The sequence below is a fragment of the Acomys russatus genome, chromosome 22 (assembly GCF_903995435.1).
Source record: "Acomys russatus chromosome 22, mAcoRus1.1, whole genome shotgun sequence".
NCBI classification, from domain to species: Eukaryota; Metazoa; Chordata; class Mammalia; order Rodentia; family Muridae; genus Acomys; species Acomys russatus.
The window spans coordinates 27,138,631-27,161,538 of NC_067158.1; the positions used below are offsets into that span (position 1 = coordinate 27,138,631).

At 51.9% G+C, this 22,908-nt stretch overlaps 1 protein-coding gene and 1 long non-coding RNA gene across 4 annotated transcripts; one reads left to right on the forward strand and one right to left on the reverse strand.

The window, feature by feature from the left end:
• Positions 1 to 3,859: 3,859 nt before the first annotated feature.
• On the reverse strand, positions 3,860 to 22,562 carry Trmt44 (tRNA methyltransferase 44 homolog). The gene is made up of 11 exons (XM_051164805.1): positions 22,049 to 22,562; positions 21,606 to 21,720; positions 20,263 to 20,482; positions 18,993 to 19,061; positions 17,862 to 17,969; positions 17,066 to 17,137; positions 14,263 to 14,369; positions 12,929 to 13,112; positions 11,593 to 12,025; positions 8,705 to 8,821; positions 3,860 to 4,472 (listed from the first exon to the last, which is right to left on the reverse strand). Exons 1-11 carry the CDS (start codon positions 22,545 to 22,547, stop codon positions 4,222 to 4,224), a joined length of 2,175 nt encoding a protein of 724 aa, XP_051020762.1. The 5' UTR covers positions 22,548 to 22,562; the 3' UTR covers positions 3,860 to 4,221.
• On the forward strand, positions 15,946 to 16,824 carry LOC127205590 (uncharacterized). 3 transcript variants are annotated; one of them, XR_007832673.1, is made up of 4 exons: positions 15,946 to 16,354; positions 16,404 to 16,550; positions 16,601 to 16,648; positions 16,697 to 16,824. It is a non-coding gene; the product is annotated as an uncharacterized LOC127205590 (long non-coding RNA). The 3 variants fall into 3 exon arrangements; XR_007832674.1 differs by having other exon boundaries at positions 16,404 to 16,501; XR_007832675.1 differs by having other exon boundaries at positions 15,946 to 16,305.
• Positions 22,563 to 22,908: the final 346 nt, after the last annotated feature.

Sequence of the window (22,908 nt, forward strand, 5' to 3'; positions counted from 1 at the left end):
TCTCCTCAGACAATCTAGAGAGGCTCCCTTCCCTGCAGCTGGGGCACAGCCTCAGGCTCTCCACGCCTGGGCATGGAAGAATTAGGCTGGCAACCCCAGTTCAGATTTCTAGCAGTCCCTGCCAGCCAGGCCTGTTCCATGTCCTGTGTGGGCTGCGACTTACCCGACTAGGACAGGATCACCAGTCAAGCCAGCCTATGGAGACAGCCCTGTCCCCAGAGAGCAGCCTCTGGACTGTGAATGGGTCTAGCACCCTTTCAAAGATGCACATAGGAATAGTACAGGAAGGGAGGGAGGGAGGGAGGAGGGAAGGAAATTGGAGGAGATGGCTTCAGAACTCAGTAGGAGGCCCCGGGTAGCTCTCTGGAGTCTCCACCTCTCACATCTCTCCTTTGAGGAGCCAACTCCTTGTTTGCTCTGGAGTGCCCCATAGCAAAACAAATCGCTGCCACGTGACCCTGGTCTGGAGAGCTAATCAGCCATGGAAGAGATGTCCTTCCCTGTTCACTGCTCGGGTCAGGGACTCCTTCAGGTTCAGGGAGGCCATAGTGCACTGTGAAAGTCAGCCTTACTCAAGGGAAGGTGCAGTTTGTCTCTTGGCTCCTTGCAGGCTCAGCGCTGGAGGTATCGCCAGGGTAGGTAGTGACTGCTGGTCCTGTGGGCCTGGCAAGAGAAGCTGGTGTGCCACGCGTCTATGATCCTGCCAGTGCACAGGCTGATTCCTTGATTGGTTGCCATATGAGCCATGCTGTGGAAGCTCCAACCCGGGGTAGTGAGTGGTCCTGTTCCTTCCCGTTGCCCTGGGCAAGGGAGTCTCAGTGGGCTGGGCCAGCCCCATCCAACCAGGCTAGCAGCTTCCCCATTTGGAGCTCCGACAGCTTCACTCATGCAAAAACTGGCTTGAGGTCTGCAGACGTGGATCCATTGGAACCTCCCTGTTCGAGAGGCCAGGAGCCAAGCCTGCAGCCCTCTCCCGCCCTGTCCTCTCTGCTCATGTGGCAGGAGTGCACACTCAGCACTTTGGCAGAACTGTTCTGGCTAAGGGAGTAGAAAGGGACTGGCCAGGTCACATGAGGACCCTGGGATCTGGCAGAACCCAGAACCCAAGGCAAGTTGGGTCAGTGGACACTGAGCACTGTGGGATCCTGGCCACACTGCTTCGAGCACAAGTCTTGCTTCTGGCTGGCGTGGGCAGTGGCCTTGGCTTGTTGTACTACTTCTAGCTAACTGGAGGCCTGGTGGCCAGGATGCTAGCTAGCTAATGGAGCCAGTCGGAATGTTCTGAGGAAGCCCCATGCTTCAGCCCTGCATCCAGTGTCTGCACTGGTCTTGGGGCTACTCTGAGGGGCCTCTACAACCCTCTGTACCTGTGGGTCTCAGGCAGGTCCTGATTCACTTGAGCATCAGAGTATATGGACCCAGGCAGGCTTGGGCTCCTAGCTCTGGCGATGTAGGTTACTGTGTAGCCTTGAGCAAATGACTTACCGTCTCTGTCTCCAACCTCTCACCACATAGAAGGGAGAACAGTGAGGATATCATCTTTTGGGCCATCCAGCTGGTTCAGAATTAAGTCTGAAATGGCAAGGGCATGTTTGCTTCCTACTTCTAAGGTCCACGGAGTCTGAGCCTAAGACCCAGGTGCCCTGACACTGCCGGCTATCCAGGGCCTCTGCAGTGGATAATTCTGCGTTGGATGTCCCAGAGGCCAGCTTGATCACTAGGCCATAATCCATGGTTCTGGAATGTCCTCTGGCCTCCCACTCAGCTTTAGCAGATGGTGTCCTAACCCATGAGACACCTGTGCCAGCTCAAACCCAACCACTGTCTGTCTGACCCAAAGTCATCTCTGGGGCTGTCTCAGGCTCCAGGGCACCCTCTCCCCTCCTCCGGCTCTTGGGGGCTCTTAGGATCCCTGGCTGTGGCTTCTTCCTGTGTCTGTATGCCTCCCTAGGGACTCTGTCACTTCATTAGGATGCACCCCACCCCCACACAGCCCATCACACTTGTGAAGGTTCCATTTCAAACCGTACTTGAAGTTCCGGCTTGTGATCTTTGGGGGGACATGACCACCCAGTTGGAAGTTAAGGTGGAGTCAAATGGAAAGGAGACTGTAATGTATAAATGTGCAATGTCCCCCAAGGCTTGTGTGTCTGACATTTGGTCACCACCTGGTGACACTGCTTGGTAGGCTGCAGAATAGTCTGGACATGAGGTGTGGCTGGCAGTGGGGAGCTATGTTCCTTACCCATTGGTGCTCATGTGCTTGACCAGCCTGTTCTGAGTGTGGGCAGGGCCTGTGGCCTGCTTCCCACCAGGAGAAACAGCAAAAGTGACCAACAGGGCATTAGTTGCCTGATGTGACACAGGTAGGAACTGGTCTGCTGCTGCTGTCAGCTGACCTGTGGAGAGGGCCACGAGAGAATGGATATAGAACCTTCCCGTCTAGTCTCTGCTGAGCCCTCAGCCCTGGGCCATACCTTGGCTGCAGCCAGGAGGGACCTGGGTAGAGAGGCCCAGCAAGGCTATGCTTGCCCCTACTGCAGTGCTTTAAGTCTCCAGGTTCACTGCCATTTGCTGCTAATCAAAACAAAACAAATGCTCTGAGGTTCCTCCTTGCTGACCTGAGGCAGAGAAGATGCCCAGAGTCCTTATGCATAACTGCCCTGGACCCACAGCAGCTCTCACCAACACTGAGCTCCAATCTTGTCGGTCACAGTCATTTTGAAGACTCAGATATCAAATGGATTCAAGGTGGCCATGCTCCAGGCAAACCCCATGTTTATGCACAAGCGTGTGCTTGCATGTGGAGCAGGTCTGGGATGGGTGTTCACCAGCCAGCTAGCACTGCAGTGTGAATTAGCACATTTCTTCACCTCTGAGCACACTTGTTCACTCACTTGCTCCTCTGGTCCTGTCACTGACATGGTAGGACATTGGTTTAACAGAACACCCAATGCAGCACAACTGTCAAGGGGCACTTGCATGGCCCACCTCCTCCACGAGCACTTCCCTAACTCTGCTCAGATTCTTCCCATGCAGGGGCTTCTGGAAGTTGTCTTCACTGAATGCAGTACCTGGGGAGAGGGGGAGGCCATGAAAGAACAAGCTCACAGCTCATTCTGAATGCACTTCTGTCGTCTTCTCCCATCACAAGCCAGGTTTTAGCATGAGGCTTTGTGAACTAGGAAGGACAGGAAAACCTAAGACTGCTGTCCTACCTCTTGGTCTACTGTCTTAACTAAGCCAAAAACACCTCTGGGGGCCTTGCCTTACTAAGTCCTTGAGGATCATGGTTAGATTTCCAGGTACCTGCAGCGCCTGAGACCCAACACTGCTTTTCAGACAGGAAGCCAGGCTGGGAAAGGGCTCTGCAGCTTATGCCCCCCGCCTCCCCCGTGGACCTGGGAGTAGAGGCAATTATAGGCAGGGCTAATGAGGGCAGAGCCTAGTCATTCCAAAAGAGAGGTGGTGGTACTGCCTGGGTGCAGATCACCATCACTGCTCTTGGTTTGGGGCTACCAAACTGGTAAGGGAAGAGGTGGGAGCAAGCTCTGTGGGGTCTCACCAGCTGGACCCAAGACCCATGGCCGCTGTCCTGACCCAGGATGCTGTTAAAGCCCTTGGCTCTTCACAATCAATGACTTCATGCTCATCACTCAAATGATACCAGGTCAGTCACCAGAAACACTTCTACCACAAGACGAGGATTCAGAGACTGGTCCCCTGGATGTTTGACAAGATGTATTGAGTGTCATCTTTTATGTAAGACGGAAATCATTTTTCCTGAAAGGAAAAACTGCCCAATAATGGGGAGAGGGTTCCAAAGACAAGGTTAAAGAGGGGGCATTGTTCACTGAGTCATGCCTCGATCACAGGGTGTCCGGGTGTGACTCTGGAAGCTGTTCTCTCTAGGGCTCTGATAATCACCAGAAAGCCTTGTGCCTCTGTTTGCAGGATCCTGTGACCAGCCTGCAGCGAGCTCCGGGCAGAGGAAACCTGTGGCACACAGCCCTGAGAATGAGAAGCTCATGTCTGTAGAGGCTGACATGGTGGCTCTGGCATCACGGCAGACCCAGAAGGGCTGAGCAGGCTCCACAGTCTGGAGACATGTGCCAGTGACTGATAGTGGCTATGCACACCAACAAGTCACTGAAGCCAACCCAGCCAAACATGGCGTCATCAGGGCAAGGGAAACAGGCAGGAGTGCCACAGAGGCAACAGCTAGAGATCACTGAGAAGTGACTCAGGAGCCTGCCTCTGTTTCTTTGAGGTCTGGGACAGGCGCAGCTCTTCAGGCCCATGGGCAAAGGGGCAACGGGCAGCAGGCAGTACGCAGCCATCAGGATGGTGAGTGAAGAACCAGCAGATACGAGTCTTAAACACCTCTGCAGAAAGGCTCCGCTTGGCTTCCGGAGGCTTTTCCCTCTGCAGCTCTCGCCGCCAGTCCCGGATGTGAACTCGCCCATTCAGAACTGAGGTTTAGAACAAAAAGACAAACCTAAGACATTAGCCTGAGTGTCATTAGTATACAGGGACTGAAAAGTGCCACCTTGTGGGGAGTCCTGACAGGGGCGCAGGGTCATGGTGAGGGCCTCCAGCCAGGAGGGGACCTGGATGCACAGTGTGTATTAGTCAGGAAATACCCAGGGTGGCCTTCTGCCTTCTGCCAACAGCTGCATGTGAAACTCAGCCAAAGCAACCAAACCTTCTAGTCTCTCCTAGTTATGCAAAACTACCTGTAGCCAGCATGGCAGGAGAAATCAAAGTGCCTCATTGAGGGGGTCTGGCTCACTGACTTCCAGAACTGAGTGTATGTGTGAGTGAACGCAGCTTCCTGTCAGCTCTGGGATCCCCTGTGCTTTGGCCCCAGTGAGCCTGGCTGCTGCCATCAGCAGCCTGGGAGTAAATATTTCCCTTGGAAGCCTGAGCAATGAGTCCTGAGAAGACCCTATGGCACCCAGGACATAAGGAGGGTTTCATGTTCAGGCATGGCTTGAACCTCCCTAGGTCACATGACACCACATGCAACTACCTCCCTGGGGCCAAGGTCTCTCTTTCCTGAACTAAGGCCCATGTCAGGGTCACTTCAGGACACTCTGAGAGACATTTCCTAGAGCAGAGCCTCTCAGTGCAGCATATGACACAACTCAGTCACTGTGGGCCCAGAACACTCTGAACTGTGTGCAGAGGAGCCTCTGGGGCATCTTCCAGAAGCAGCAGGACACTAGTCTGTGGCTAGAAGTCCCTGCTGCAAGTTCTCACATGTTTAAGCAATCTAAGGTCAAGCTACAATGGACATGGAGCCTGCCCTCAATGCTGGATTTGGCCTTCCCTATGCATGGTGGCCAGTAGAAGACACACACCACACCATCAGCCCCCTACCCCCCAGCTAGCTAAGAACTAGTAGCATGGCCTAGCTACACTCTGGGGCACTATTTGCAAGGGTCATGTGATCAGGCCCAGACTGTAAGTATAAAGACCAAAACTAAATAACAGAACCAGTAAGAGAAGGAGCCTGGAGAGGGCAGTAGCCAGGCATCTAGTATGCAGTGTGCCAATAGTCCCAGTTTATACCCAGATGCCAGGCAGCTCCCTGTAGGCCCCACAGCCGTCAATCTGGAAAGCTGGTGTCAGGAGCCAGAGGGGCGGCCCTCCAGGGCACATGCCAGCCATTCAAGGCACACTACTAACAGCTTTCCTCTGGGAAATGTGCTACTAATTTGAAATGGAATCATGGGAACAAATCTGCTGCCTTCGCAACCTCCCAACTCATGCCTCCTGCTGGGGGCCCTGTGGGATTGCAGAGAAGCAGGAAGGCTCCCTCACAGCTGCTCAGCAACAACAGCCTCTCACTAGCATGCACTGAGAACCAGGAACAGAAAGAGCACGTAGGTGCTGTATCTGCAGGTACACCAGCGCCACGGTCTCACCTGGCCTGGATTGTCAGACTCGCTGGAGACCCCGGTAAGTCACCAAGCCCTCTGGGCTATGTCCAAGTCCTCTAGATGAGGATGCTATTCCACCAGCAGACAGGAAGACACAAACATGCAGGCCCTGGGTTGGGGTGGAGCCAAGGTGGGGACAGTTCTGACATGACACAGACACAGTGTTCACATGAGCTGGCCTTAGACATCTGAAAATAGCTTCCTTAGGAGCACACACTCCTCCAGATCAGCCGGAGCCATGTTAGCTTAAAACACAACAAAACAAAACCCCATCCAGAGATAAGCCCCAGCTTCAGCACATATTTTCTGCATGACTGCACAGAGAATGCTCATGTGGCACTGGATCCCCAAGCCTTCTACTCAGAAATGATTCCAAAAATAATTGCTCCCACAAAGCGAACTGCACAGAAAAGCGGTTAACCCTAAACATGCATATTTACACTGGACAGAAGAGATGGTCCTTTATAAAGTCAAAAGAAAACATATGGGAGACAGAGAGGCCCCTCAGGCTGTAATATTTTAACTGACTAAAGCTTTCTTAGCAAGCACAGATCCCAGGCACAGGGCGGCCTATCTGGACATCTGGGTGTGGGGCTCTTGGTTTCAGCAGTGCCTCCAGGATGATGTGTCAGGCCATTCCTGCACCTACCATAAGCAGCACTCACCCAAGTGAAGGTCAGTTAGCTGGACAGAACCACACTTAACTTCCCAAGGACAACTGGACCACCCAAGGTGTGCAGACATACACAGCCATGCCCTCCCACAGGAGAGCACCTGACACCCATGTTCAAATACATTATGCAAGAGTACCTGACATCCATGTTGTCACGTACATGGGGCAGTACACATCTGTGCCCAAATATACGAGGCAGTGCACACCTTGTCTCTCACAATAACACTGAACAGGAACATGGGATGTTCTCATCCTTAGGTCTAAGGTGTGTTGGCTGGGTTGGGGACAACTGTTCCCAACACGTGTCCCCATCAAGGCCCTGTTCCCTATCATCAGTCAGTGGCTCTTCGTGGATGCAGCTAAGGCTGACCCCAACCTGTCTCCAAGTCCCAGACTGTTAGCATGAGGTGCACAATGTTGGCCTCTTGGCTTGGGGTGGCATACTACAGAGGAACCAGCGCTGAGCTGAGAGCAGCTACACCATCCCCTGGATCCACGGAGCTCAACACTGCAGTCTGACTTGACAGTGACCTTGGGGCAGTATGCCACAGGTCCCAGAAGCAAAGACATAGAAGCCAGGCTGCTCCTTCCCAGGCCACTTGGCTATCAACCCCCTGTGCTAGTCATAGAAGCCATAGTTCTCTGGACAATGCAACAGGAGCCTGCTACCCAACCCAGATCTTCACACACGCTGACCTCCTCACTTCTCCCTCCTCTCCTCCTGGCCCTCTCTTCCTGATTTCCCTCCCTCTGGTCCCACTGGAGCACCACTTCCCACCTTCTGAGCATCTGAGCCCGAGCAGAGTACTGAGGCATACTGGTGCTGCAAGACAACGCTTACTGTGCTTGGTGCTGTTTGTGGAAGCACCCGCGGAGAGCACACTCCAGCTGGGCTGGGCTGGTTAGTTCTTATGTCAACCTGGCACAGGCTAAAGTCATCTGAGAGGCAACCTCAACTGAGGAAATGCCCCCAGAAGACTGGGCTGCAGGCAAACCTGTAGGGCACTTTCTTAACTAGTGATTAAAATGGAGGTGGGGCCCAGTCCATTGTGGGTGGGGCCACTCCTGGGCTGGTGGTCCTGATTTCTATATAAGAAAGCAGGCTGCACAAGCCATGGAGAGCAAGCTAGTAAGCAGCACTCCTCCATAGCCTCTGCATCAACTACTGCCTCCAGGTTCCCACCTGGTTTGATTCCTCCTATATTGGCTTTCCTCAACGGATTGATATGTAAGCCAAATAAAGCCTTCCCTCCCCAAGTTGTTTTTGGTTATAGTGTTTATCACAGCAATAGTAACCCTAACTAAGACACAGGGTGTACTTACACACAGTCAATGACGTGCAGTAGCCTGTGAGGCGGCTGGAGTGAGGGCTCAAGGCTGCAGCTCTCCTCACCTTGTGCTAGTCCTACACACTCATGAACTCACAGCACTGTCTACATCTCAGGCCTCTGGGTGGTCATCGTCACACTCCATCTCCATCCTTAGTCTGAACACTCTTGCAGGGCAGGAAATGGAAGTGTGGAATCCAGTGCTGGGGCAGAGCCAAGTCTCAGTCTACCAGGAGAGCCATGCAGCAGCCTCTGTGCCAGGCCCACAGGGTGGAGGTTTGAAGCGAGACTAGAAGGCTCATGCCCCACCTTGCCTGATGGGCTCCACAGCTCCATATGCTTCTTGCTGCAGGTGGCAGAGGTAAGCCAATGTTCCTATGATGATAAGATGCGGCCAGCAGGCTTTGCAACTGACCACCTGGCCTGCGTGAGGAACAGGCATCAGAAGCACCGGGAGCTCAGCACATCTTAGACAGGAGCCCTCTGGACCAAGGCACAGGGAGTCTAAGCAGAGGCTGGCACGTGCCTAGAGAGAAGTGTGGCTGTGGCCTCACCTCAAGATATAAGCTAGCGGTGGCCTGGGTGGGCAAAGGGGTGCCACACTATCCACCTGGCTCTTCTGAGCATCTAGGCTGCCCCAAGTATCACAACCCCCTCCCCAAAGGGGACAGAAAGCAAAGTGCTACAGAATGCACTGGGAGGAGCCTGCTCTGGGGACAGGCAGGATGGACAGTGTATGGTGACCTCATAGATTTTACCTTCAAACACCTGGTGGCTATTCCTGAGCAGGGTCTGTAGGCCTCCACACTCCCGCTTCAGCCTCCGCAGCGTCTCTGGGTTCAGTTCCGCAGCCACTTCTGCTAGGGAAAGGCTCCCTGTGGGAAAGCAGGTTTCCACAAACAGTCCAGATTACAAGTCTGTAATCAGCAGAGATTGTCAGTTCCTGAAGCCAAAGCCAATCCTGTAGCTTCAAGTGTGCCTCAGCTGCAGGACCCTATGCATGCAGCTTAATAAGTCCACATCTTGCAGCCACAGGGCGTGCAGTGGCAATCACCCCAGCCACAGTGACCGTGTGCCAGTACACAGTAGTACATGCTTTCACTGTGCAGGCTGAGCATCAAGTAAGTCTACCAACGCCTGGTGGGTGGCTCAGACTCCACATCCTTGGCACCATACAAATAAGATCTAGTTCAGCCGCGCGTGGTGGTGCACACCTTTAATCTCAGCACTGGGGAGGCAGAGGCAGGTGGATCGCTGTGAGTTCGAGGCCAGCCTGGTCTACAAAGCAAGTCCAGGACAGCCAAGGCTGCACAGAGAAACCCTGTCTCAAAAACAAAAAACAAAAACAAACAAACAAACAAAAAGAGATCTAGTCCAGAGCTGAGGGGGCAGAGCCAGCAGGCAAGCCTCAGCTGTGTCTCTTGGTCAAGCTGCTATTAGAGCTCTGCGGGGCCCTGCCCACGTGCGCCAGGCACACAGGTGGAACTGGGGGGGGGGGGGGGTGAAACAGAACTGCAGAGGTCTCTTCCACTCACAACGCTGCTCAAGACTCTGCTCACATGTGAAGACTCTCTGATCAGACCAGTGACACTGAGGTCTATTCCAACTAATTTGACAATGAGTCTCTGTAGTGGATGTACACGTTTTTGTTTTGATCCCAAGTGTGGGATGGGGAACAGACTTGTGAGAAAACAGGTGATGTTTATTTACCCACTAAAAGATGAACCGCCTCCTGTGGGGGCTTGGCTTTTGTCATCTGAAACACATCGTAGTACAGACTCTGAGAGGATATATATATATCTCCAAAACAGGAGGTGGGGGCTTTTTGGGTCTTGGTGGTGTTTGGCTGTTCATCGCTCCACTTTGAGATGCTCCTAGAAAGAACTGCTTCAGAGAACGCTTTGGGGCTCCGAGTTCCAGCAGCAACTTTGGTTGAATTGCTGGTCTGCTGAAATCCTGTTGACTACACGAGGGGAATCGCTCCCAGGAACTGAGTCCAACAAGGGCTACTTTTTTTGTTCCCATTAGCCTCTTTCCTCTCCTATCTAGGGTAGGTGGGTTGGAAGGGAGGTCTAAGCATTAAAGAACCTCAAATAGGGGCTGGAGAGATGGTTCAGGGGTGAAGAGCACTGACTGCCCAGGTTCAATTCCCAGCACCCACATAGCAGTTCATAACTGTCTGTAACGTCAAGATCGGACACTCTCACATAGACATACATGCAAGCAAAACACAAATGTACATGAAATTAAAACCAGAAACAAACAAACAAACCAAATCAAGTAGGTTTGGAAAAGGTCGAAGCCTACAAGTCTCCCTGGCTGCATTTGCCAGAATCTTGCAGGCCTTGCAGCACACCTGTGCCTCCTAGTAAAGCTGGAGGCTGAAGACAGCCCAGCCTCCACAGCCTTTTCAGTTAGGCAGTAGCAGCATTGCCTGACCCAGACCTGAGGGCCTCCTTCAGTGTCCAGCAATGGCTCACTGAGGGAGATGCCCAGGCCTCCATCAGGCAGAGTGCAGAGAGGCTACCTATTGGCTCAGAGGCCCAAGAACACTCCATCCTCACAGACACGCTTTTCACCCAGGGGCACATCTGAGAGTCTCCAACAGACCCAGGCCTCCAGACACCTCCAGACAGTCCTTCCTTCAGGGAAGGTATGGCACCCAGTGCTCTTCTTGGTAGCGGCAGGATGAGCCCAGCCCCTAGAGCCATCTCTGGACCTAGGTCTGAGGGAGGATCCAGCTGGCTCAGGGCTTTCCATCCCAGGCACAGCCCCCCACACCATTCCCATCACTTCCTCTGGTAAACCAGGAATCCTGCTGCACAGAACACTCAGGAACTTCCAGACCCACACTGCTATCCTAGCCTGCTCTTTTTTCTTCCAGTCAGCCTCCCTCTGCAAAGACCCCATATTAGCATCTAAACAGTGATGCTGGCCCCAAACCAGAGTGCTGGGTCCTCAAGTTACATGGGCAGCTGAGCCAAGGCCCCTCTGGCCAGTGTCCTGTAGGACCTTCCAAGACTGATTAGTTCTGGAGGGGAACAAACAAAAGGGTCCTGCCATGTCATATGTGGGAGATAAGAGGATAAAAGGAAGTAACCTAAACCCAGCCGTCACAAATGAGGATGTGGCATGGGACAGTGTTGCCACTCTGCTCTAAGTTATGCTGGGGTCACCTGCACCTGTGTGGGGCAAGAACTAGGCAACACCCCCAGCTTCAGGTGCAATCCTGATTCTGGCCAGCAGATGGCCCCATACCGCCCTCTGGTGGTCGTAAGTGGAAGGAAGGAGTGCAGCTGAAGGCTCTGGAGGCCTCAACTTAGCTGGTAACACCAACCCTACTCTGTCTCTCTCCAAAGCGCAGGAACCAGCCAAAGAACAAATGGACGTAACTGTCTCTCCCATGGCAAGAGTCTTGTATTTTGGGGTTTCAGAGAATTAAAGTATTGAATTTGCATTCAGGGGAGTGGGGTTTTTGACACTCAGTGACCTGTCTCTAAGAATTGAACATGAGCAGCCCTGGCCTCTGCCGTCCTCTGAACAGCAACTATGGACAGCTGCTCACTCCCAGCCTCTGGGTGTGCTGAGCTGCAGAAGCCCCAGAGTCCATGCTAGCAAGGGAGCCCACCCCGAGGGTGAGGCCTACCTCCTCCGTTCCAGGTCTTCAGACTCCTGTCCTCAGGGTTTCCTGTGTTTAACTCCTTCCCGTTTAACAACAAATTTGCCACTTGTAACACCACTTGATCAATGAAGTCTCGAGGGAGGGCAGCGCAATTCCGCACACGGTCAGCTTTTTCTCTAGGGTAGAATCCAGGGACCCAGAGCCCTGTGGCTGCGGCTTCTGCTCCTTGCTCAGCAGCCAGTCCCTCAGGCGTGCACTCAGGCCCAGCAGCAGAGGTCCTGTGATGGTGTCGGTGAGCAGCATCCTGAGCAGCAGTCTGGGCTGTAGAAGGTGCACGTCCCTCACTAGGCGGGCTCTGTGAGTGGCCCTGTCTGCTCTGCAGATACTCTGTTCTCTGCGCATCCATCCAGACCTCTGCAGAAGGCGGGTATGTTCTGGATTTCCCAACAAAGCAGACCTGTGTTCGAAGACACTGAATTTCAACATTCATGGAGCACACGTGTGCTGAAGTACAAATTATACCAATAGTTTAGAAATCTGTCATGCGAAGAAAGAAATCCTTACTTTAGCCTCTTGGTTGTACTAGGGATGGAATCCAAAGCCTGGTGTGTGCTGGGAAGCACTCCCTTGAGCTATGCCCTCAGCCCCGTAACCCTGATTTTTTTTTTTTTGAACAGATACCAACAGAAATGGTATAACAACAACAGCGGCTAGCGAGGAGGAACGTGGGTACAGACCTACAGAAGGTACAAGTGAGCTCACGGTTCTAAACACTTGACGCTGCATGGCCCTCACTGGACCTGCCCTTGCCCTAGGGGTGACACAATTTCCCTCTGAAGGTTTCTGGGGGTCTGTGGGAGAATGAGGCTGTGTTAACCTCTAGCGTGACACTCAGTACAATGCAGCTGCCCAGTGCCATCTGAGGAACTTCCTCCACACCTTCCCTCTGGTCACTGACTCCAGAGTCAGCGTGCACAGCAGCAAAGGGAGCCAATGGAACCGTTAGAGCCACCCAGCCCCGCCATGTGCTGAGTTTGGCATACAGCACCATCTCATGGTTTGGTCCCCACCAGCTGGTGGTTGCCCGGCACTTGCTGGGCACCACCCAATTGTAACACCGGGTCAGAGACTGCATGAGCTTCCTTGGTGATAAATGACAAGCAGAGGAACTGCAGGTGTGAAACACAAGCCTCTGCCATGCAGACTGAACCTTCTCCAACTTCGAGGAGCAAGACTTGCCAACACAGGCGCCATCTGGGAGAAAGGTGCCAGCCTGAGGAAGCACCTGAAGGACTTCCGAAGGAGCCTCAGGTGGAGCACATATGCCGCTCCCTAGCCCTGTGCCTGCCCTGGCACATACCCGCTTGGTAGAAGGAATCCTGAGACAGTCCTCCTGCACGTGGAAGCCACAGGAGAGCCCCACCTCCAGCACAAAATCCAGGTACTCGCGGTATTGTGTCTTCCTGCTCTGCCGCCGCCGGTATCTCCCCACAAAGTCAAAGAAACAGCAGGGCAGGACAAAGAACCTGCAGGTGTAGGAAGACCTGGAGGAGAAAGCCAGGAAATCCTCAGGAGCCCAGCACAGACCCAGGTGGGCAGGTCACAGCATGCACAAGCAGAGGGCTGAGTGCCTAAACTGCTCCTGGCTAGTCTTATAGCTAAGAATGAGTGGAAGGCAGTCTTTCTTGTCTGGTTGGTTTGGGCCCAGCCTGGCCTCAAATGCACTATTTATTCCTGACTTCCTTGCCTCTACCTTCAGTGTGCTGAGCCTGAGGCTGGTACCTTTCTCTCAATAGCCATCTTATTGGGATTCTTTCCCATGGATCTCTAAAAACCATGCAGCACATCATATCTTTCAGGGTTTTTTTTGGTTTGGTTTTTTGTTTTGTTTTGTTTTGTTTTTTCAAGACAGGGTTTCCTCTGTGTAGCCTTGGCTGTCCTGGACTCACTTTGTAGACCAGGCTGGCCTCGAACTCACAGTGATCTGCCTGCCTCTGCCTCCCGAGAGCTGGGATTAAAGTGTGCACCACCATGTTCAGCCTGTATCTTTCAATAATAGAGAAATTGAGTAAATAAAGGATAACTTTCCTGAGCAGTTACTCGGGTCCAATTAGCTCTCTGGAGCTGGAACTTCAGGTAGAAATCAGAAACCAAGACACGGGCAGCAGAGTTAAGTTCAGACTTGACCTGGAGTGGAGCTGGGAGCACAAAGAGCTCAAAGTCCTGGTGGTGGGAGAGGCCCAATAGAAGACCGAGGGAGGCGGGGCTGATGGCACAGGCAGTTGTCTCAGACTCCTCAAAGTGCTATCTAAGGGTGAGGTTGCTGCAAAGGGTCTGTCTAAGGAAAGATTTTTTTCCCCTGAAGCCAAACCCTCCAAAATCAGAAGAACAGTTTAAAAACAACAACAACGAAGCATCTTTCAATATGGGTTAGAAATGCCATAGAGATGATGCGGTTGGGATCAGTGTTGGTTAACAGAACATCAGAGGAGCTATGTGCATGGTGTAGGGTTTCTAGTAGCCACAGTTTCAAAAGAAAAGTGGGTAGATTTAAATTTACTCACTATATCTATGCTTCCATCATTTCAACACTCTGAGTTACCATGTCAAAGGCTGCACTGCCACAGTTGCTAGGGGCTGCTACTGTGGATGTCCTGTGCGCAGGAAGAAGTAGCCACCCGCCTCTCTACTCACCTGGCTGCAATGACAGGAACCCAGGGGGTGAGCTCATCAGAATGGTTGCCAATCAGCCAATCAACACCAGGGAACAGGGTCTTGTCACTCGGGGTGATAGAACCTTCCTTTAAAACATCACACAGATTGAACCAGTCAGTGCATGCCACAGTCCACCTGCCACATGGCCCTTCTGGGCCTCCACTGTGCCCAACTTACTAAAAGAAGGTCACTATCCTGCCTATAGTTGATCACCAAGGATACAAATCACCGGCAAAGTTTATGGACCCCCAAAAGAGCACTTTTCTGGGTGATGACTAAAGCTTGCTTCCTGTATAAAAACAGAAAGCGGGCCAACAGAGACATAGCTGGTCTCTGAGAAGAGGGAGTAAGTCCACACAGTTCTGGGCTATTCTGTCACCATGGCCAGTGAACTCGCAGCAGTGACACTTCACCCACACTGCCCTTCTGAGTATTTATACACCACCCTTCCTGGTGGTCAGCAGCCACTCTCGAACTAACCAGTGACAACTCAAGAGATGTCACTACACCAGCCCTCACGGTAGGACTGTTAGTTCCCTACACCAACCCCCACAGGAGAAGCGTTACAGCCACTGTGGTGGTGTTTACACAGATGCTGCAACACTGAACATACACCATCCAACTGCCAAGTACATAGCCACACAGAAACCAAGCCTTTAGCCACATGTATTATTTCACTCACTCTGCGCTTAAATTTGCCCATTTCTCTCTCCATGAATCCAGACCTTACTTATACTTTGGATTGCCATTATCAGGCCAAAGGGTCCTTGAAACAATGAGACTTGCTTTACAAATGGCTTTCTGAATATAGCAAATTGCAGCCGCCCTGTTTTATGCACAAACTTAAAGGCAATCTGAGATCATTACCACACTGTACTAGCAAGGATTCCAATTCCACTGAACAGGGGTTGGAAAGAAGCTTAAGCCACAATGGATGGGACTTCTAGACAGAGCTGTCACAGAAGTCACACAACTGCAGCTGGAGGCAAACTATTAGCAACAGCAGCATGCAGCTTCGACAAAACCTCATGGCCCCAGGCTCAGGCACAAAGTGCAATAGAAACACAGTCAGCTTCCACCTTGCACACTCAACACTAGAACCAACAGTGCTGGCACTGAGACTAGAAGGGGCTCCCAATCAGGTGACTCACTGAAGGGTCTGTGGCAGGTCCCACAGGTCCCTAATACACAACTCAAAACAAACCTCTTACATGTCCTGAAAGTCTGTCAGTCAGGACTATTACTGGGCCAGTTTGAAGTCTGTACCAAGCAGAGGGTCCTGTACCAAGCACAGGACAATAATGCTGACATGTGCTGAATTACTTCTGCTGATTGACGGAAGGCACATCCACCTGCAGGGCCCTCTCTCTGTGCACCCGCCAGCTTACCAACAATCCTCAAACCTGAGACTGAATTTTTTCTTTTTGAAGACAAAGGCTCACTATTTAGTATTCGCTGGGCTGGAACTTACTTATATACTCCGGGTTGGCCTAGAACTCAGAGATCTGCCTGCCTCTGCCTCCCAAGAGCTGAGATTAAAGGCATATGTCACTATGCCCCAGTCCTAAGAGCATTTCCCAATTTTCTTCCTTTTTTAAAGGTACAGGTCTCATAAATGCCAGGCTGGCCTTGAGCTCACTATACAGCTGATTCTTCTGCCTCCACCTCCCAAGTTTCAGAATTACAGGAGTTCATCATCTTGCCTGGCTAAATTTCCTACAACATAAATCTACAAGCAATTATGACTCCTGGGGAAAACAACCATGAATAAAGAAGGAAGAATAGAGTTAAGGGACTGGCAATGAGCCCCACGCCCCACCCCCTCCCCACCCCTTAAGCCTTTGTCATATTATCCCAACCTGAAAAAGAAATAAGATGACAGAAAATGCAATAGCCTCTAAAACTGTACTTTCTGCTGCAGATGAAGCAGTAACAGCTGTGGGCAGTGTCTGGGGCAGCAAATGGACAGACAGGTACAGTGGCAGCTGTGGGCAGTGTCTGGGGCAGCAAATGGACAGACAGGTACAGTGGCAGCTGTGGGCAGTGTCTGGGGCAGCAAATGGACAGACAGGTACAGTGGCAGCTGTGGGCAATGTCTGGGGCAGCAAATGGACAGACAGGTACAGTGGCAGCTGTGGGCAGTGTCTGGGGCAGCAAATGGACAGACAGGTACAGTGGCAGCTGTGGGCAGTGTCTGGGGCAGCAAATGGACAGACAGGTACAGTGGCAGCTGTGGGCAGTGTCTGGGGCAGCAAATGGACAGACAGGTACAGTGGCAGCTGTGGGCAGTGTTCTGGGGCAGCAAATGGACAGACAGGTACAGTGGCAGCTGTGGGCAGTGTCTGGGCAGCAAATGGACAGACAGGTACAGTGGCAGCTGTGGCAGTGTCTGGGGCAGCAAATGGACAGACAGGTACAGTGGCAGCTGTGGGCAGTGTCTGGGGCAGCAAATGGACAGACAGGTACAGTGGCAGCTGTGGGCAGTGTCTAGGGCAGCAAATGGACAGACAGGTACAGTGGCAGCCGTGGGCAGTGTCTAGGGCAGCAAATGGACAGACAGGTACAGTGGCAGCCATGGGCAGTGTCTGGGGGCAGCAAATGGACAGACAGGTACAGTGACAGCCGTGGGCAGTGTCTGGGGCAGCAAATGGACAGACAGGTACAGTGGCAGCTGTGGGCAATGGGGGCAGAATCAAGAGGTGCTCCTGCCAACAGCTGACTCTAGGGGACAAATCTTGCTAGATCTACTGAGGATGTGTTGGGAGAAGGGAGAGAGTAGTACCTCTAGCTGAGTTTGGGGTCCATACATGTCCCAGATTTTTCTTCTTCGGACATCAATCCCTCTGCCTGGATGCTGAAATGAGTAGTTTTGAAATCATGGGTCTTTGGGCCACTGCAGTATGTTAGCAAAAATAAATCTGCAGGCACTGCCATTGCCACACAGGAAGGGCAGGGCAGAGTCTTCCTGGCATTAGTCCTCAACTCTTGGCAACACTGGCTGGTGAGCATTTGTGCCCTACCAGCCATCACCACAGACCTTCAAAAGGAACCATAGTGGCCTGTGCCCTAAGAGCACATCCAGGCTCAGTGCTCAAGGGACACACAGAAGGCAAGTTTATGATCAGGTCCCATCAAGGGCTCTGCACCCTGACCAAAACCTTATTCATTTCCCCACTTGGGAGGAGGGCTACAGAACCTTCCTGTCACCCCTACCCCCGGCTTCCAGGTCCTTCCAGGGACACCAATGCAACTGCCTCCTGTATAGACACCCCGAACACTCCTGCTTCCCAAGCTCTTGAAGCTGTGGGCACCACTCCCAGCCAGGCTATCTCTGAACCAGGCTGCAGCATCAAGAAATGTTATTTGAGTTGGGTGTATCTGCATATTCAGGAATCAGAGACAGGGGGGGACTCTGTGAGTTCAAGGCTAACCTAGACTACAAACAACCTCTAGGCTAGTCAAGTTATACAGTGAGACTTTGCCTCATGATAATTAAAAACAAAAATAAGAAACATGAGGCCCCTTTGCCCAACCCAGAGAAACCTTGAGAAAAGAAAAGACAACAGAGCTATGCTCACCCCCTCGTTGCTCAAGATGTGAACCAGGAGGCCATTTCCACAACCCAAGTCCACGAAGGACTGCTTGGTGGTGACTCCCTTCTCGGCCCTTTCCTCTTCCCATAGGATCTGAGGAGAGAGACAAAGTAAAGCCAACCCACATGTTGACTCAATCTATTCCAGAACAATCCTAGTGGGTAAAGGTGCACGGCTGTGATTGCAGCTCCATGGGAAGATGAAGCAAGAGGACTGTAAGTTCAAGGCTTGCCTGGGACCCTGGTGGGACCCTGTCTAGTATTTTAGAAAGGAGTTGGTGATGAATGGCTCAGTGGCAGAGCATTTGCCTGGTATGTGTGAGTCTCTGGGATCCAACGCAAGTATTAAAAAAAAAAAAAGCACCCAATGTTAATGCCACTGGGGGATGGGAAGGGTGGAGAAACTTCTTCCAAGTCCCCAGGGCTCCCCGGAAGGTGCCACAGATGGGGTCCTTGGCCCCTAGGATACTAGGAGCTGCCCCTCCGCCCCCCGTTCTCCCCTGATGTTGTATTCATGCAGGGCTGGGGTAAAACTTAGTGGTTCTCATGGAAGGGTGAGCCCAGAACATATAAGGTCCTAAGTTCCACCCCAGCACCAGAAAAAGGGCATCTATGTCCAGTGGTCATTTCTAGGCACCAGCACACCAAGATGATTCAAAGTTTCGTCATACTTTCTCCTTGTCCTTCAACTACTGCATTTGGTTGACAACCAAAATGACCCTGTTTTCTAAACTAAGAGAACTACAAGTTAAAGGGAAATTGGGAGACTCTAGTTTAAGCATTTTACAGATAAGAAAACCAAGAATACTGAGTTAAAGGCGTGCCTACTTGAGCTGGCCAGCCAGGGAGGTAAGAACAGACTAGGGGAGAGAGGCCCAGCTCACAGCTGGATGGCACAGCTGGATGCCACTGCACAGTTGGTGCCTCCCCACTGACAACTGTGTCTCACTGACACCTGCCCTATCTGCCCTCCAGCTCCTGATTCACATGTGCTCTGCACACATGCAGGGCAAACCACGAGCCTGACTTGGTGAATGTTCTACCCCTAACTAGTAGCATCTGCCAGAGGCAAGCTTCACACCCCCCCATGAATGTGCACACTGCCACGTGCTCTTACCAGCAGGTACGTAGCGATGGCCACATCTTCATACACAAACTTTTCAGGATCTGTTACTTCAGGCCACACCTAAAATGTTTTCAGAGAAGGTGTATATAGCTGTTACCTCAAACAAATTAAAGTATCTCTAAACTGCCCAAGTCAAACTGAACTAGTCATATAATTAATAAAGGCATAATACCATTTCAAAGGCAAAGCTCACAGCTGCTTTCTTACAATGAGTGCTTTATACAAAAACAGTTATTACAGGATGTGTCAGCTTATCAGGAGAGAGACAATGACTAGTGCAATGAGGGAGGAGGGCAGGAAAATCAAGGCACCTTGAGAGTCAGCCACACACAGAGCAGACAGGGACAGTGAGTGATGTAAGGATAAACCATGTCCTGGGAACAATTTAACAGCTGAAAACCAGGAGTACCTTCTTAAAGGTATTGAGGGTTCATAGGGGGGCAGAAGACCCCTCCACTCAGCCAGGGCCTGGGTCTTCAGGAGAAGGGGGCCCAGCTGTGTACAGACAGACCTGAACCACATCTCTGTAATCAAGCACTGAGGCTCCAAGCCTGTGGCTGCGGCTACTTTGCCTTATGATGTACTTGTCTTAGTAATACTTTTAAGTGAATAAGGCCAGGGCTGGAGAGACAGCTCAGTGGTTAAGACAGCTGACTGTTCTTGCACAGCACTGGAGTTTGGTTCTCAGCACAGCTCAGCACCACTGCCTGTAATCCCAGCTCCAGGGGATCTGATGCCCTATCATGTCTCTGAGGGCAACTGGATGCCACGTGCACATATCCCCACACAGATACCCATATAAACAGAAAATTAAAACTTTAGAGTAGCCAGGCCCACCTGGTAGCACACACACGCAATCATAGCACTTGGATGATAAGGTAAGAGGCATGAGAGTTTCAGGCTAAACTAGGCTACATAGAGATCTTGTCTCAAAACAACAACAAAACAAAAACAAAACAAAAAAACCAAAAATAAAATTTAAACAAAGTGTAAACTTTGTGATACAGTAACTAACACAATGCTTATTGAGTTTCAATTAAAATTCTGCTTTTTGAGTTGAGAAATGTTAAAAGAAGTTTACTCCTCAGTTTTAAAATGTAACAAAGTATCCACTTGCTTACACTGTCTGCACAGTAGTGGGGTTTCAGTGTGGTGCCTGAACTTGGTGGGAAACCCACAGGGAGCAGAGTCTTCCTGGCAGGCACTGGCCATGTCACTTGTTAAATGAGGGGACCGACTGCGGACATGCCACTGGCGTTACCTTTACCATGTCTCTGTACTTCTCTTTGAGCTCCTGGTACACCCTGCTATAGCGCAGGACAGACACCAGGGAAAGTGTGCTTTTGAACTCGCTCTTCCTGTTCTCCACGGCCCACCTAGCCAGCTTGGACAGCAGTTCTTCTCCAAGCCAGGCAGGCTTGGGATAGACAACACCATCTGAATGCCACCTCTCTGGACAGAAAATTAAAACAGATATGAACCTTTGAAAATAAGAGAAATACCAGTGAGGAAAGCTGGCTTCGATTCTTACTCCTAAGTCACATGCTTATTTCCCAGAAGACAGCAGTAACTCCAACATCCGTGTGAATGTGTGTGTGAGTGTGTGCATGCTGTTGTTGCTGGTGGCGGTGTTAAGATCAAACTCAGGGCTTGGCTAGGGACACAATGGGCAAGGGTTTCACTGAGTGACAAGCCAGCACTTGATAATAAGCAGGGCTTTAAACTATGATGGGATATGCCACCCACACCTTCGGACCAAGCTATACCAGCAGCAGCATGATGGGTTCACATGAATTTGGTCTAGATTTGACATGTCCCCCGAAGGCTCCTGTGGTGAAGGCTTGGTCCTCCATTCAGCTGAGTTCAAAGGCCTTTGGGAGGTGACTGGACCATGAGAGGCCGACCTCATCAACAGGCTAACTCATAGGCAGACTCAGCTTAACGGCTCTTGGGGGTGATGGGAGCTTAGAGGGCAAAGTAGGGAGTTGGGGAGGCTCTTGAAGGGTAGAATTTATCCATGGCCCCCCTGTTGATTCCTGGCTGTCCTGAGAGAGAGGCTTGACTCCACCACATGCTCCTAGCTCCTCACTGTGGGCCCCAAAACCAAAGAGGAGAGCAACCATGTACGAAAACCTAAGACCCTTTCTTAGAATTTTATACATACAACTGTGTGTATGCGTGTGTCCGCGTACTTGAAAAAGACAGACAGCAACTCACAGAACATGCTGGCTCTCTCCTTCCAACATGCGGGTTCTAAGGCTCAAACTCAGGTTGTAGGATCTGAAGCAAGCATCTTTACGCACAGAGTCACATCACTGGCCCTGAAGCCTCAAGTTGACTTGCTTGGGTATTTGGCCACAGCAACAGAAAGCTGACTAGCAGCGAACCCCAACCAGTTGCTGCACGCACTAAGGCCAGATGCAATGCAGAGACTGGGGACTCAAGCTACACTGCAGTCCTCAACCCAGGACCAGCAGAGCGGTGACTCAAGTATATATCTGAGCCATGCCACCAACTCAAGACTTTGGTTCTTCTGTACCCCGGAATCTTCCAGCTGCCCAGGGATAGGATGTCCAGGAAGGGCACCACAAATCCAGCTCTTACCATTCTCCTTCACAGTGATGGAGACGGAGCTGATAAATGTTGCTTATCTTAACCTCCAAATCCCCCTCATCATCTTCATCCAAGGGCAAAAAGGTGACACTCCCATTGGAGACATCTGAGGAGAAAAAGACAAGGCCAACAGGTCATAGCTGCTCTAAACAGATCCCTTGGTTGGAAGTAGAACTGAGCATCAATGAACACAGGATGCTTTCCAACCCTCAGTGGCTGTCCAGTGCTAGGGAGAAGAGCTTTGCACTTTGCATGCTATTAAAGCTTGCACTTAGAAAGTACAAGGCCGGAGCCAGGTGGTAGTGGCACAGGCCTTTAATTCCAGCACTTGGGAGACAGAGGATCTTTGGGAGTTCTAGGCCAGCCTGCTCAACAAGGCCATGTCTCAAAAAGCAGACGCTTTTCAATGTTTGTGCTCTTCACCAAGCTCTCACCTTGCACCACCAGTTCTTTCTTCGGCTCTGTAAAGGGGAAGTGGGGACTCGCTTTCGGGATGACGGTTCTGAGAACCAGATCGAGCTCCTGCGCGGCTCCACGATTAGAACCCAAAGAGGGGCCAGAGAGGAAGGCCAGCATTTCCGGGTTGTCGTGGATGAGGCTTTGGGAGACTAGGTCCCACAACGAGTCCAGGTCAGTGGCGGGGCCGTCGCCTTCGCGGCCCGCCCTAGGTCCCAAACCCGGCTCTCCTTCGGGAGAGGCGTGTCCGGGTTTCCCGGTGTCATGCCCTTCCAGCCCCGGCCTCTGTCCCCGCCGTGGTTCGCACTCCGCCTGGTCCCGGGGCCGAGAAACACTCCCGCGGGCTTCCGTGCGGGCGCCGCACAGCCGCTTGTTGGCCACCTGTGGCTTCTCCAGCCACACTGTCACGGCGGCCCAGAAGCCTTCGGGCAGCAGACCACCGGGGTCGCTCACCAGCACTCGGCCCAACTCCACCATGTCTGCGCGCTCGGCGCGTTGGGATGACGCAACCCAGCAACGCGTTGACGTCACGGAGGTTAGAGCCGGAAGACCCGCCTTCTGTTTTGCACGCCCGGCTGTACCATCCGGTGAGGCACTAGAGGCGGGGAAGTTGACAAAGGTGAGTAGAGTGTGGGCCACCCGGGATACAGTCTCCTGGGAGCCTGCCTAGTTGAACGCGCAGCCTCTTCTTCAGTTGCTCTCTGACTTGTTTTCTTGCGTGAGAATAAGAGTTTCCAAGAACCGTACATCCATCTCACGCCCCCAAAATATAAAATTTGGCCCCCTAGGTTGTACTTCTCTCACGGCAAAGGGAGAGAGGGTGTTGTTACTTGAGCAA

Coding starts and splice junctions, on each gene's coding strand:
- Trmt44 (XM_051164805.1), bottom strand. CDS start 22,547: ATGGTGGAGTTGGGCCGAGTGCTGGTGAGCGACCCCGGTGGTCTGCTG. Junction 19,062..20,262: donor AGTACAGAGACATGGTAAAG/GTAACGCCAGTG, acceptor AAAACATTTTAG/GTGTGGCCTGAAGTAACAGA. Junction 12,026..12,928: donor GGATTCCTTCTACCAAGCGG/GTATGTGCCAGG, acceptor CTTCGAACACAG/GTCTGCTTTGTTGGGAAATC.